Source organism: Dendrobates tinctorius, unplaced genomic scaffold (genome assembly GCF_039654945.1).
Source record: "Dendrobates tinctorius isolate UK_male_01 unplaced genomic scaffold, ASM3965494v1 ptg000111l, whole genome shotgun sequence".
Classification (NCBI taxonomy): domain Eukaryota; kingdom Metazoa; phylum Chordata; class Amphibia; order Anura; family Dendrobatidae; genus Dendrobates; species Dendrobates tinctorius.
Window position 1 is genome coordinate 30650536 of NW_027361779.1, and position 14317 is coordinate 30664852.

At 38.5% G+C, this 14317-nt stretch overlaps 1 protein-coding gene across 1 annotated transcript in view; it reads right to left on the bottom strand.

Annotated features, from left to right (window-relative positions):
* Window positions 1-4448: 4448 nt before the first annotated feature.
* The window catches only part of ZNF292 (zinc finger protein 292), an 80661-nt gene continuing 70792 nt past the window's right edge, over window positions 4449-14317 (bottom strand). The window contains exon 8 of the mRNA XM_073589619.1: window positions 4449-13867. Within this exon, the coding sequence (XP_073445720.1) occupies window positions 6899-13867 (6969 nt within the window). The 3' untranslated portion in view covers window positions 4449-6898. The remainder of the gene's footprint in view (window positions 13868-14317) is intronic.

A 14317-nucleotide genomic window follows, 5' to 3' on the forward strand; every position in this document is an offset into this window, starting at 1 on the left:
GCTCAATGCTTCTCTATGCCACCGGAATGCTGCGATCATGTTTGATTGCAGTGTGCCAGGGGTTAAAGTGCCGGGAGCGGTCCGTGACCGCTCTTGGCACTTAGTGCCAGGTGTCAGCTGTGATAATCAGGGCTGTGGAGTCGGTAAGCCAAACCTGCGACTCCGACTCCACGACTCCGACTCCCACACATATTGCTTATATTTAAGTGAAAAATTTATTGTAGTACAATGTGAACCTCAGACATTTAATCATTTTTATGATCCAATAATCAAGATATTTAGATAGAACAGAATATATATTGGTGTACTACCCAGCTTTCATTCTTTTTGGTACAGATATGATATGGATGGACAATTATGGATAAATGGATATATAGATAGAGCAGATTTCTAATCTGCTTTTGCTATTGAAAACATTATCTATGAGCTCAAAAACCTTTCAGGTGATGCAGTTTTTTAAAAAGATGATCAGCTTTTGCAGCTGAAAAACGTATCCTCAAAAAACGCAGGAAAAACGCTGTGTGTGAATGTAGCCTTAGATCAGGAATAGAACAGTCATTTATAGGACATTTCATAACTTTCCCAAACTCCTATGAAAAAATATTCAGCACATCCTGCATTGAATTACTGTACCCAATTTATTATATATTTTAGGAGTCGGAGTCGGTCCATTTTATACCGACTCCAACTCCACCAAAATGAGCACCGACTCCGACTCCACAGCCCTGGTGATAATCAGCTGACACCCGGCCACTATCAGCCGCGCTCCTCCCGAGAGCGTGGCTGATCGCGTATGACGTACTAACCTATCCATAGGCATTAAGGCCCAGGGCACATGGACGGGATAGTACGTCATGTCAGAAAGTGGTTAAGTCCCAGTTACAGAACAAATTCAACCTCGTGCTTGAATAGCCTCTTGCTCTGCGAACTCCTGGCACCCAATGATGATTGCCATGTCCGGAAGTAGAAGCACTGTTAGTGCTTCCTATATTGTGTTCAGCACAGTGTATACAGTGATCAGGAAGGCAGATATGGTAATAAACCATCTTTGCTTTCTCTATGGGGAGGAGAGTCTGGCTGTGTTAGACATCTGGCTCCCTGCTCTTGCAAAATCTTGTGCAGCTGTTTTTCTTGCATTGGCATTTTAGAATGTCACTGCAGAGTAAAATGCAGCAGGTTCAGAAGTTTAAAGTATTTGGGCGGTGTACAAGTTAAATAAGGTCTAATAAGGATGTTTAAAATAAACAAACAAAATTGGAGGCATATGTAATATTAAGTGCTATCTACATGATTCAATTTTTACTGATCGGTCATACTAAAGACAGTATCCTACAAAGCTCAGAAGGACCGATGGGTAATTAGATCATTTTCACAGCCCTGCTCTCCATATAGTAGTCATGGGTCATAACATTGTGTACAAAACTGCACAAAACCCATTATTCCCTACAAACAGTGACATGGAAATGGGCATCTGTCAATCATAGCACTGCCTGTGTAAAGGGACTGTGACAACGGGACATGAGATGCATGTATTCTATTCTTCCTTCTATTAGGCAGAACTTCTCCCAATACCGAGAATAAATCTTTTCCATCCTCCAACCTCACATCACAGTGTCGAGAGCTGAGAACATACTTTGTATATTTGAACGTGCAGCTAGAAACAAACCTGTTTCTTCCACAGACCAAGAAAAGCAACCGCAAACTCTACTACAAAAAACGTTAAATTTAGTTATATGCACATTATATGGTCTAACCAAGGAGTGTGCTTGCATACCATAACGTTTCACTTCAAAACAGTCGTTTAGGGGAACAATGGGCAAAAGATATAGGATCTTTATAAATGATCAATTTTAATTATGAAACATTAAATGACCCAAGAATTTTTATTTTTTTTCTAATACTGTGAAGCTTTATTTGTGCAGCACAGGGGAAACAGAGCTAGATCTATTTTTTTTTTATATGAACCCAGTCTCAAAACAGACCTAAAGGTGGTGGAACGATGATCAGGCATGACAAAAAAAATTGCCTGCATCCATAAAATATTAGTTTCTTTTAACAACCTGAATAAAAATATTGGAAACTGCTACAAAGGTTCAGGATATGGATAAAGGGGCCAAGTAAAAAGTGGACTGTGATGGACACCTTTCTAACGGCATGGATCCAGCATCGCTAATTGTGAATCTCTTAAAAGCAAAATAAATACTAAAGAGCTAATAGAAGACAAGAAAAACGTATAAACAGAAGAACATAACATTACTTGCTGACCCAGCTGGTACGTTTTCTTATTTTATACTGCCACCTTGGGTTTACTAAACAAAATGCAATATTGGGAATCTATAGCTCTGGAAAAAATTTAGAGACCACTGCAAAATTTTCAGTTTGTCTGATTTTTCTCTTTATACGTATATTTTTAGTAAAATGTAAATCTCTTTTATTCTATAAACTACTGACGTCTTCAAATTTCCAAGCACTTCATTGTGCATTTATTTTCAGAAAATGAGAAATGGTCAAAAGAACAAAAAAAATGCAGTGCTGGCAGAACTAAAATAATGCTAAGAAAACAAGTTCATAATCATTTAGAAACAACAATACTAATGTTTTAATTCATAAAGAGTTCAGAAATCAATATTTTAATCACAGCTTTCATGCATCTTGGCATGCTTGCCTCCAATCTGTCACACTGCTTTTGGGTGACTTTATGCCACTACTGGTACAAAAATTTAAGCAGTTCTTCTTGTTTGATGGCTTGTGACTATCCATCATCCTCTTGATTACATTCCAGAGGTTTTCAATGGGGTTCAGGTCTGGAGATTGAGCTGGCCATGAAGGGGATTTGATGTGGTGGTCCTTCATCCACACATTGATTGACCTAGCTGTGTGGCATGGCGCATTGTCCTGCTGGAAAAAACAGTCCTCAGAGTTGGGGAACATTGCCTCAGCAGAAGGAATCAACTTTTTCCTGGATAACCTTGTAGGTGGCTTGAATCATACGTCCTTCACAAAGATTAACCTGCCCAATTCCAGCCTTGCTGAAGCATCCCCAGATCATCACCGATCCTCCACCAAATTTCAAGACACTGTGGCTTGTACGCCTCTCCAGGTCTCTTGTCTAACCATTAGAGGCCTAAGTGTTGGGCAAAGCTGAAAATTAGACTCAGAGAATATTACCTTACTCCAGTCCTCTATGGACCAATCCTTATGGTCTTTGGCAAACTTCAGTCTGGATCTCCTTTACTTCTAATTGATGAAAAGCTATTTCCTAGCTTTACACGCCTTGAGCCCTGCCTCTAGTAGCCTGTTACAAACTGTTCTTGCCGTGCACTTCACCCTAGCTGCCATTCCTTTTGTAGGTCACTTGATGTCATCCAGTGGTTGCAGAGTGACATTCAAATAAGATGAAGGTCATCCAGGTCAGTGGAGAGTCGATTTCACCCTCTGCCGGTCTGTAGCTTTGTTGTCCTCAATGTCTGCTGCTTGACCTTGTTGTAATGGACTGCCGTCTTAGAAATTTTAAGGATGGAGGAAACATGATGCTCACTGTATCCCTCTGCTAGTAAAGCCAGAATTGAGCCCATCTTCAATTGCTCAAGACTTTTCTTTTCAACTCCTTTGGCATGGTTAAAAGTTATTTTTTCATTCCTATTACTTTTGGGATATTACTAGCACTTGTTTTGCCATCCAGCTTGTCCTATTGCAAGAGGATTGTGAACACCACAGCAGTGTTTTTTATACTTTCCTTCGTTGAATAAGATTTGGTTCAGGTGATTACCTATTCAGAAGCACATTGAGTAGAATGAGGTGTACTCTGGTTGGAATTCAACTGACAATGGAATGGAATGGCTGTCAGACATGTAGAGAAGCTGATTTTTATAAAACTGTGCAGTGGTTTCTTAATTTTTGCCAGAGCTGTAGATATTAATCAACATACATTGGGTTTTCAATTTATATACCACATCTGAGTAGAATTAATATGGAATTTTCAAAGCTCAAAGCTTTTACCGTACACCTAACTTTGTGCAAAAGGAGAAATGTCCCACCAGGGTATTTACATATACAGTTACACGATTCTACTACACATCACCACTATCTAAGTTGCCATAATAAAAGGGTCGGAAAGTTTTGGAGATTTTTATGTGCAGTCAATACATTTTATACAGTAAGGAATAGTCTTATTTAAAAAAAAAAAAAAAAAAAAAAAGAATGTGGCTGCCATTATATGTCAAAATGTGTTAATTATGTTCAGCTTTTGAGCCACAGTGAAACTGCTACCTGCAAAGATGTGGCCACAAATAATTGGAAAAAAACCCCCAAAACTTACAAAACAAAACTTGGCAATAAACCTTTATGTGCAACTTGGCTAAGATTTACCAATTTTGTATTATCCTGGCCATAAAGTTTTAAAAATATAATAAAAAATAAAAAAATTCAAAATTGAATGAACAAATAAGTCTATAAAAATGTAACTTTTATTTAAGGCAACACTGGGCTACTTCACAAATCACCTGAAATATATACATTGCTTTACATAACTATAAATGTTCCAGGACATTCACATAAGGTTCCCTTAACACAGTGACACACACACAAGGTTGGACTGCATACTTTCACTTCATGATAAAATTGAGAATGGCTGTTCTTTGGTCCCTGGCATTACAAAATATTACCACTGCTGGGACTTGAGACTTCAGAATTCATTAACCGCTCAAGGACAACCCTGTAACCGTAATTATTACATCCAGGACAAAAGATTTGATCGGGTTTGCTGCATTTGTAGAATATTTGTGAATTTGTGAATGGTTATTAATGAGTAGCCAATGTTATATAACAGATAACTGGGTACAGTGCACTAGCCACAAACTGCAAAGGTCTAGCTGCAAGTACAATTGTGTGTTCAATTTCCTTTAGTAAATAGTACTACCAAAGCCTTTAAGACCATGTACACACATTGAGTATCCAGTGCAGATTGTGTGTGCAATTCATTTAAATTGGTCTTTTGTTCCCCCATAAATTTTATAAGGAGTCAGCCACCAGGCATTTGCTGTTATCTGAGAGCAGCATGATGAAATGACTCCAGCGGAGACATACTGTTCTGCACACTGACACTTCGATAAAAATCAATTTTATAGGCTACAGACCTAGCAGTGCTCTTGAATGCTGAGCTCTGTATAAACATGCATACACCACTTATGGGGTAGCTTTCTGTGTACACTGTGCATAACCAGAAAGCTGCCAATCAGTGTTGGAGGCATGGTTACAGAGAGGAGGATTACATGGCACAAGAGACTAGGCCTCTAGTGATTATCTCATGCTGATAAAACACTGATTTTATTGAAACTATCAACAAGAAGCCCAGTAAGTCACACATTGCTGGAAACAGGGTCTCCTACCACTTTATCATGCTGCTCTGATAAAGTAGCAAAAACCTGCTGACAAATTCCCTTTAATGATAACATCCTTGGACTTCATAATCTGCAGTCTGTATGTTTAAGTTTGGATTAAACACAAAAGTTCCACAGATTAGCACAATAAAATTCAATCTGCATGTATCAGTGGAAAAAGTCCTGAGCTTCTGCCAACGTTTTCCGATTTTACTGAAAATCCATGGTGTAATTTGCTTATTTATAGAGTGTAAGATTGTAAAAAGGACCATTATGAAGACTAACCAGATAGCCAGCAACAAAATGCTGAAATAGCTCCACGTGACCTATTCTTGAAGGAGGCTCATTCAATGTGTAAATGAAGAAAAAAAACAAAACAACAACGATGTACTAAAGATTTAAAATAATAAATGGGATAAATATATGTGACATGATCAGTTTTTTTTCTCCCCAGCAAGACCCATTTCAGATACTGAATATCTACCATTACTATTATTTTATCACAAGCCAGTAGGTTTAGTTACAAAATGTTATCTCCATGTTAGAAGTGGTCGAATTCTGAAAACCTATACTACAGTGTTAATTAAAATGGAATTTTATCAACCCTGCAATTATCCGTGACATACTGATACATGGTGAGGTGGAAGCATGGAAATCGGATGAAATTTTATTCAGCCCAACAGGGGATCCTGCTGACTGGTATTTTGCACAGCAGCGTAACTGTAAAAACATCTGAAGGTAAACAGCACCCATTAAATCCATTCCTAATTGAAAGATTAAAAACCCTAATTTCTTATGTATTGATTGTACATGTGTCAACCATACGGTCAGACTGGCTTGCAGCAGTAAGCATTGTACACACGTGTAATGCAACCAAGATTTCAAGTATTTACATATTAAAAACTATCAATAGATGCTCTGTAAGTACTTACATAAAATGTGCAACCCAAAATAATTCCAATACAAATCTTCTTTAAAAAATGTGATCGCTAGATTAACAAATTAAAATCCGCATATAAATGTGTAATTTAATAGTTTAGACGTAGGCAGCAATGTGTGACACCGATATTTACGAAACAGGAATTAAAAAAAAAAAAAAAAAAAAAAAAAAAAAAAAAATTACCCCCCCCCACCTCCCCGAAAAAAGACAAAAAAAACTATGTACAATTATCATGTAAAACATGAGCAGTGAACCTGGTAAATAAATCAAATTACACACATAATACACAAACTGTTTGTGGAAATGACAATTTATCAATAGAAATAAAAAGGGTTTGGAGCATTATTTACAGAACTGAATAAAATGTCTTTCCGTAAGTCCCATAGGGATAAAATGGAATAAAAACCATTGCATGACTTTAGCCATGGCATTTTTTTTCTCTTTTTTGCCAATTTAAGTAATTTTCACAAAAAAACCCTAATAAAAATACATTTATTGGCATGCCGGATAATTTCTAGTTCACAATAAATGTACAGGCTTTGAATATACTAGGACCGTTCTATAATGTGGCTTTATCGTCTTAGTCTATATTTTGTTCCATCGAAACATTAGGAAGTTCTTTGCAGCAAAAGTCTCGTCTTTTTAAAATCACAACAGGTTTCAGTTCATTTAGCTGCTTAAGAATAAGCTCAATGTAATCATTGAAAGCCTCATTTAAAATTATTTTTACATTATCCATGTTGGGTACATGTAATGGGTTAGAAAAAAGTAACCGAATATCAGTGTCAAAGTCCTCATCAACTGAAAGCCTTGGATTTTCTGCACTTGGCTGTGGAGCTGCCTCTGTTTCAGTTGTACAATTATCTTTTTCTACAGTTGTCTTTTCCTTGACAACAGATTCTTCGAGGAACTTGAGGAATGACACTTCAAATCCCATAGGTTTGAAGGAACTCAAGTCAAATGCTGGTGTCTCATCACAACTATCAGAAACCAATATGTCCTCGCAGCTAAGTGTGCTACTAGTCTCACCAGACAATATTTCATCATGTGCATCAATTTTTCTTTTTCGATTAGGCGTTCCATGCTTTTGCTTACTGGTTCTTTTAACAACAGTTACAGGCCTCTGTGGCTCCGACAGACAAGATTCCAATAAGTCGCTGCCTACAATGGGAGAGGTTCTCGATTGGCTCTCTGAGCTAGTGCTCTCCTCATTGCTTAGTTTTGAAATAAATAGTTCCGTTAGTTCATCCATCTCATCCTTTTCAGTTTCACTCTGTTGGGAAGTTGAAATAGTGGACTCATCACTGCTTTCAAGTGAATTTGAAGTTACTTGTTTTGTCGGAGGTAATGTATCACTGGGGCCCTCAATAACCTCTGGCTTTTCAATGACTTCGGCCGGCTCTAACTTAGGCAACTCAGGCTCCTTAACTTTTGGACGTACACTTCTTTTGCATACAACAAGTGTTTTTTTGTGCTTTTTAATGAATGGTCTAGATAGTTTGTGGGACTTATAATGTCGAATCATATTGTTTTCAGAGGCAACAACTGACGTACAACCACGCACCATGCAAGGATACTGCTTTGTATTAAGGTTACTGCATTCTGCCAGCGCAGCTTCTTTTTCTTTTAAAGAGTATGTATGTCTACCAGATTTAAGGGTTGAAGGCCTTGTCTCATTTTGGCGAGTTTTGCAGCTTTTAATTTTTTTTGCTCTATTGACAATTTTACGTTTTTTTGCTTTAGGAACAACACTATCATTTTCACTCTTTTGTCTGGGAACTTTAATTTTTTCTTTAGCAGGTTTGTCATCAATAATTTCCTGATCATTTGCACTAATCTTCCTGGGCCTAATTAAATGTTCCTTATGTTTATCTTTGTGCTTAATATAAATATGCCGAAGCAAATTCGATCTAGTGGCATATACACGGTCACAGCCTTCGCAATCACACTTGTACATTTCCTCCCCTTCCATTTTAATAGGCTTCATTTTTAGGCTATGGACTTCCTCGAGGTGTTCAATGTAATTTGAACAAGTGGTAAAAGTAGCCGTACACTGACTTTGATCACAATTAAACTGTCCTACATCACCGGTGGAGAACACATTTTCAATTTCCTCAGCAATCATCTCATGAAGTTTCACATAATGTTGGATTAAACTTGCAAAACTGGCAAATATTCGTGAGCAGTCCGCCTCTGTACATCTGAACTCTTTGAGGATTGGTCCATTGCTATCTTCTCTTGTGTCTTCTTCTAGAGAGAACTTTGAGGCATCTGACTTGTGGAAAATTTGGTAATGAAGTATTAGGTTCTGCTGAATTGTAAAAGCTGCTGTGCAGCCCTCATGAACACATTTGTAAGGTTTATACGTGTTAGAAGTCGGTGTAGGCTTGCCTTCTTTTTCCATTGCCTTTTTAAGCTTCAGTTCTTTTTCTTTCGGCTTCCTTCGCCTCTTTTTTCTTTTCTGATCAACTGCAATTGAATGTGACTCTACAGAAGGCAGATCAAGCGGCACTTTAACTTCTTCAACTTTGGGGACTTCTGCTTTCACAGTTGGCAATTCTTGGCAAATCTCTGGATTCTGATCTAAAGGTTCTGGTTTTGTCATACCTTGAGCAACTTCATAGGGTTCAATGTCTTTTTTTATTTCAGGACTTCCACTTGGCATTTCAGGAGACAAGTCAATGTTTTCAACAGCAGATTTTCTACCATAAGGCCTTTTTATTTTTAACTGTATCATTTGTTCTGAGGTAAAGTGATGCATTGACATGCAGTGGGCACGGAGATTTGAGTTTCTAGTGAATGTCTTTGTACATGAAGGTATGATGCATCTGAAAGGAGCAAACTTAAGCTGATGTTTCTTTATCTCACCTAGTTTTTCTTTTGTGTAATAATGGACTTTTGTATAATGCTTGAACAAAGCATCTTTAGTCATTGCGCGATAGTTACAGCCCTCCTCTCGACAAATAAAAGGTCTGTCATTACATTTTTCACCTAACTGTGAAGATGCATCAGGTGTTTGTTCAGACAAACTTACACTAGGATTTGGAACAATTACACTAGACATTATGGGTAATGATTCAAAATGTGGACATTTCTCTTCTCCTAATCCTGCGCACATCACATTATCTACAAGCTGAAGTTTCTGCACCAGGTCCATGATTTCCAACACCTGTTCATCATACCCGACACTAGCTTCCTGAGTGGGAGACACTGAGCAGATAGGTATGTTCATTTTGTTATTAGGACTGGCAGCAGTATTCGTAGATATCATGCTATGCATGACACCAGTTACATCATCATCCATACAGCTAGAAACACTAGACTGACTCTGCGGAAAAGTAGAACAAATATTTTGAATGTTGCCATTAACAGAGTAAACTTCAGTGGGGTCGCAGGGCAATGATTGAAATGTTTTCTCCTTAAACTCAGGGTGGACATTTAGTTTTTCAGTTCTGTTATGATCTGAAGCTAATTCAGGACATTGCAATGTGTCACTTTTCTCTTGCTTTTCAGAAAGCTGGCATATTTCAGGTGTCTCCGGGCTAGCTTTAAGACCTCCATTGATGCAAGACATAAGCAACTCTTTGTCGGCACTGCTTAAATGTTTGGCAAGGTTTTCCAATAAATCAGAACCATAGGTCATAAAGTTTGGTTGGATGTCAGAACACATTGGTAAGCTTCCAACAGCTGCCAAAATATTTTTTGCCAGTTCATGTGATGCCTCTACCACAGGAGTGTCAGTTTTTTTCTTTCTTTTAGAACTGTTGCTTCTTTTCTTTGTGGTGGTTGAAGCGCTCTGAGGTCCACTAATAACAGATACTCGAGTGCTGCTTACTGGTTTTGGAATGCAATGGTTTCCCTCAACGGAATTAGCCATTAAATTAGGACACACATTACTATTTGCTTGGTCTACAAGAACTTCACACCTGTTAGTACAGTTATTCATATTAAGATTTTCCAGATTGTGCTCACCCTCAATGCTGCAGTTATTTAGCAAGACCTGTGTGGGGACTGAAGTTGATGATTCAGCTGGGTTTATCTGATGACCAGTGCCGATGCAATCATCTGAAATTGTGGGAGGGAGCGCTTTGGCACTTATATTTTCGCAGGTTTCAAAATGTTGCTTTACCGGACTTCTCATGTTGTTCTCAGATGGTGAATAGCTAGATATGCTGGGATGTATAAAAGCACTGTGCAAATATTGAGTGTTCTCGTTGTCGGAGTGAACAGGTGTCAAATACGGCTCATCTTTAACAGTCACTTCAGGGCTAAAAGTCTGCGCAGGTGACTGTGCGTTTTGCTGTGGACTAGATGAAAGAATCATACTTGCTAAAACAGAGGGCTGACCATCTTTTTGTGAAAGTACTGGAGGAAGGTCATAATCATTATGGGGCTTACACACAGCTCTTTTGGACAAATGGCCACCCAAAGAACGTGGATTATCAAACATTCTATAACATCTGCTACAAATAAACTTGCCATCTCTGATAATTGCAGGGCATTTAGCACGAGGACTTTGCTTTGACTTTCGCTCTCTCATTTTGCTTGTCCTGTCAGCACTATTCTTATCTGCAGAATTTGATAGCATGGCAGAAGATTTATCCAAATTAAAATTAGCATCCATTTCAGTTCCATCAACCTGTTTGGAATACTGTGTCTCAGAATCAGCTTCTTCTTTTAAAAGAGCCTCATTGGCTGCTAGAACATGATCTGAACTGCCTCCAAGCTGAGAGAACATTGTACTTCCACTCAAAGAAGACATGATTGGTAGAGGATCATTTTCCGTTGGCATTGGGAGAAATGGGTCAGAACCGTTTTCAAATTTCAAAGGCAAAACTTTTGCCAAATCATCTATTTGTGATGTCAAGGTAGAATTACTCAAATTTCCAACTTCAGGACCTAAGAGTGTTTCCGACACATTTTTAGACATACCTTGGGACATAACAGTTTGTATAGGACTCAAAGGATTAACTATGTTTCCAAGATGAGTTGGGAAGACTGGATTTGGTAGATGTTGCAACTGGTTACAGAAACTAGGGTTCACAGCATTCTGCAGAGGAGACAGCAAGTTAGAATTATTTTGCTTCCCAAGTCCAGGAAGTATAAGGTAGGTAGGTTTTTCATCAGATATTACAGGCTTTTGTCTTTTTCTGTTCTTGCGTTCTGTCTTAAAGTAATTATAATGCTCAGGGTGGGTACTCTTCATGTGTTTGCCAATGCTCTGAACTGAATTATATATTCGTGTGCATCCCTCTACATTGCATTTGAACCGTTCAGGTGGAGCTGGTGGTAATGGAGTCAATTTGACATCACTGATAGGAGGCAACACATTTGAGAGTGTATTACTTGTTTCAAGCGACAGTGGCAAAAGGTGTTGTGTCTTTGCGCTGTCATACGCAGATAAATCTAGATTATTCTCACACATCTGGGCAGTTTGGTCTGTAACATTAAATGGCATTATGTTACTTATGGGATGGTCTGTTTCCACCTTCAGCTGAGTAGCATCAGATTGAACTGTACTGGGCTGACCATGGTTGGTATTTTTTGCATTCTGAAACGAGAGGCACTGTTCTACCATACCAGAATTAGCTATTACTTGTGTCTTATCTGCAGGATCAGCACTGGGAAGCGGTTTATTTTCGCTCAAGAGGTCATGAAACCCTTCAACAAGAGATGGTAATTTAATATTTCTAGATTCAGCTGGGTAAGAAGGATGGACCAATATGTCTGCTTTAGGTAAAATAGTGGGAGCTACAGCAGCAGTTGGTAAAACTGGACCTAACAATTCAGAATTAGGGAGAGCCTCACTGGAAGATGGAAGTAGTTGGTTTAGCATATGCATAGAATTCTCTAATCCACTGGAACACACCGGAAGGGCTTTCCGGTCCAGGAGTGATGCATCAGACATACTAGGATCTTTAGCCATGGTAGAACTGGGGACATCTGATGAATGTAGGGACAGGAACTTAAAAACTTTATTTGCTTTGGACTTTTGTAGTGATTTTCCTTTGACGCTTACACATTTAAGATCCACAACCATTGTTGCTACCTTAGGCAGATCTCCAGGCTTGTTAGTCTCTGGCACTGAAGAATCTGGTGAATGCTCAGATGAGTGCTTTTGTAATTGAAGTTCGGAATGATATATCTTTCCACAGCCAGGGATTTTGCAGGTGAATGTGTTGTAGTGTTGTGCTTCATGGTCAAAAAGCATATAAGCTGCAGAAAATATCCTCCCACATTTTGGAAACATACACTTTGCTTTGAAATCCCGATGCTCCTTTCTGTGAGTTAGTAAATCTGCGTAAGTGTCAAAGGTTGCCTTGCACTTCATTTGTATACAAATATATGGTTGGCTTCCGCAGTGCATTTGCAAATGATCATTCAGGTGAGTTAAATTGACAAACTGCCTTCGGCAATACTGACAAATTACCTTTTTGCTCTGTATCGCTAGGAAACGTGTAGCTTCTTCACTGTCTTTATGACCCTTCACGTGTGCAATTAAATTTTTAAAATATTTAAATCCTTTGTTGCAAAACTGTACGGGGCAAGGAAACTCATTAACTAATGTGGTTTTGTCTGCCTGTAAATTTTCGGACTGAGTACCCTTATCATTTTCATCAGAGTTGTCATTATCATTAAAAACTATAAAGTCATCTGAGTAAAGGGTGTTTTTCTTCACTTGTCGCTCTTGTTTGGTGATAGTCACAGTTTTCTTATTCTTACAAGTCTGAGGCTTTTTAGGCACATCCACCAATTTCTTGTGAGGCTGCATCGTTTCCAGTCTCTCTTTGCAGGACTGTTTGACATGTAATGTTACATGAGGGATAAAGATTTCTTTATTGGTATATTGTTTTGCACAGATAGGACAACTATAGATGCCATCTATGCAGTGTGTTTGAGCATGTCGAATTATGCGGTGACCCAGAAACTCTTTGTCACACAAGACACAGTACTGCATGTAAGCTTCCCAGTTTCTAAATTTTGCAGATATATATCCTTGATCTTGTATTTTCCTTATACGTTTCTTTTTCTTCTTTTCCTCAGTGACCCCTGGGGAAGGAGAGGGGTCAGTAAAGAAATCAATTCCATTTTCTGTAGTGTCCTTAGTCAATTGTTGGAACTCATCCACTTGATCATATGCCTCATCATTTAGTTCATCGATTGAAGAAACAATAGATGCCTCTTCTCCCATCAATGCCAGACATTGTCGCTTCAAAGTTTTCCAGTCCCAAAACTCAGGATCAAATGGCCAGAGAGTTTTTAAGACCAGCAACAACTCGCATCGTAAGGAGTTTGGTACAGGAAGACTTTCTTCATCGTATTTTTGGTCTGGTTGGTTATAGAGCATCTCCACGGCATAGTAAGCATCCACAGTGGGCTCCAAAAGGAATTCAGTAAGTTGGCAAGCTCTCTTGACCTCCAAGTCATCAGGCAACAAACAAGAGATTGTTTTGCAGATGGAGATTTTCACCTTGGCATTGTCACTTGATTCTAAGCGAAGGGCTCGTACACACAGCTCAATACAAGTTGGAAGCCCTGCTGCCTCGGTCTGAAATAACAAAAGTAAAAGTTAAACATTAGTAGTATTTGGCTGAAATACAGACTTTTCCTTCAGCAATTTTCTATAGGCTGCAAAGATTACCTAACCATACAATGCATGTTCTAAAGTATTTTAAAAAGATTCAAAAAAAGAACAGTAGATCAACATGCAACAATGCATACAAAGCTCATGTCACTTAGAACCCAATTCTGTGTCAACGGTTATAAACATGCAATCATTCATCAGACCACACAAAATAGCACTGCATAGAATCAGTCAACTAATTACAGTTGTACCTATGTTTTTAATCATTCACGACATATGATGTAAACTTACGTGTCATGTCCCTGCTCGGCGTGCCCCATATTTCCCCGCACATGACGGCTGATTTAATCAGACATCATGTCAAGCAGTGAAATGGAGGATCCGTCCATGACTGTTAACCTGCTAAATCCCACT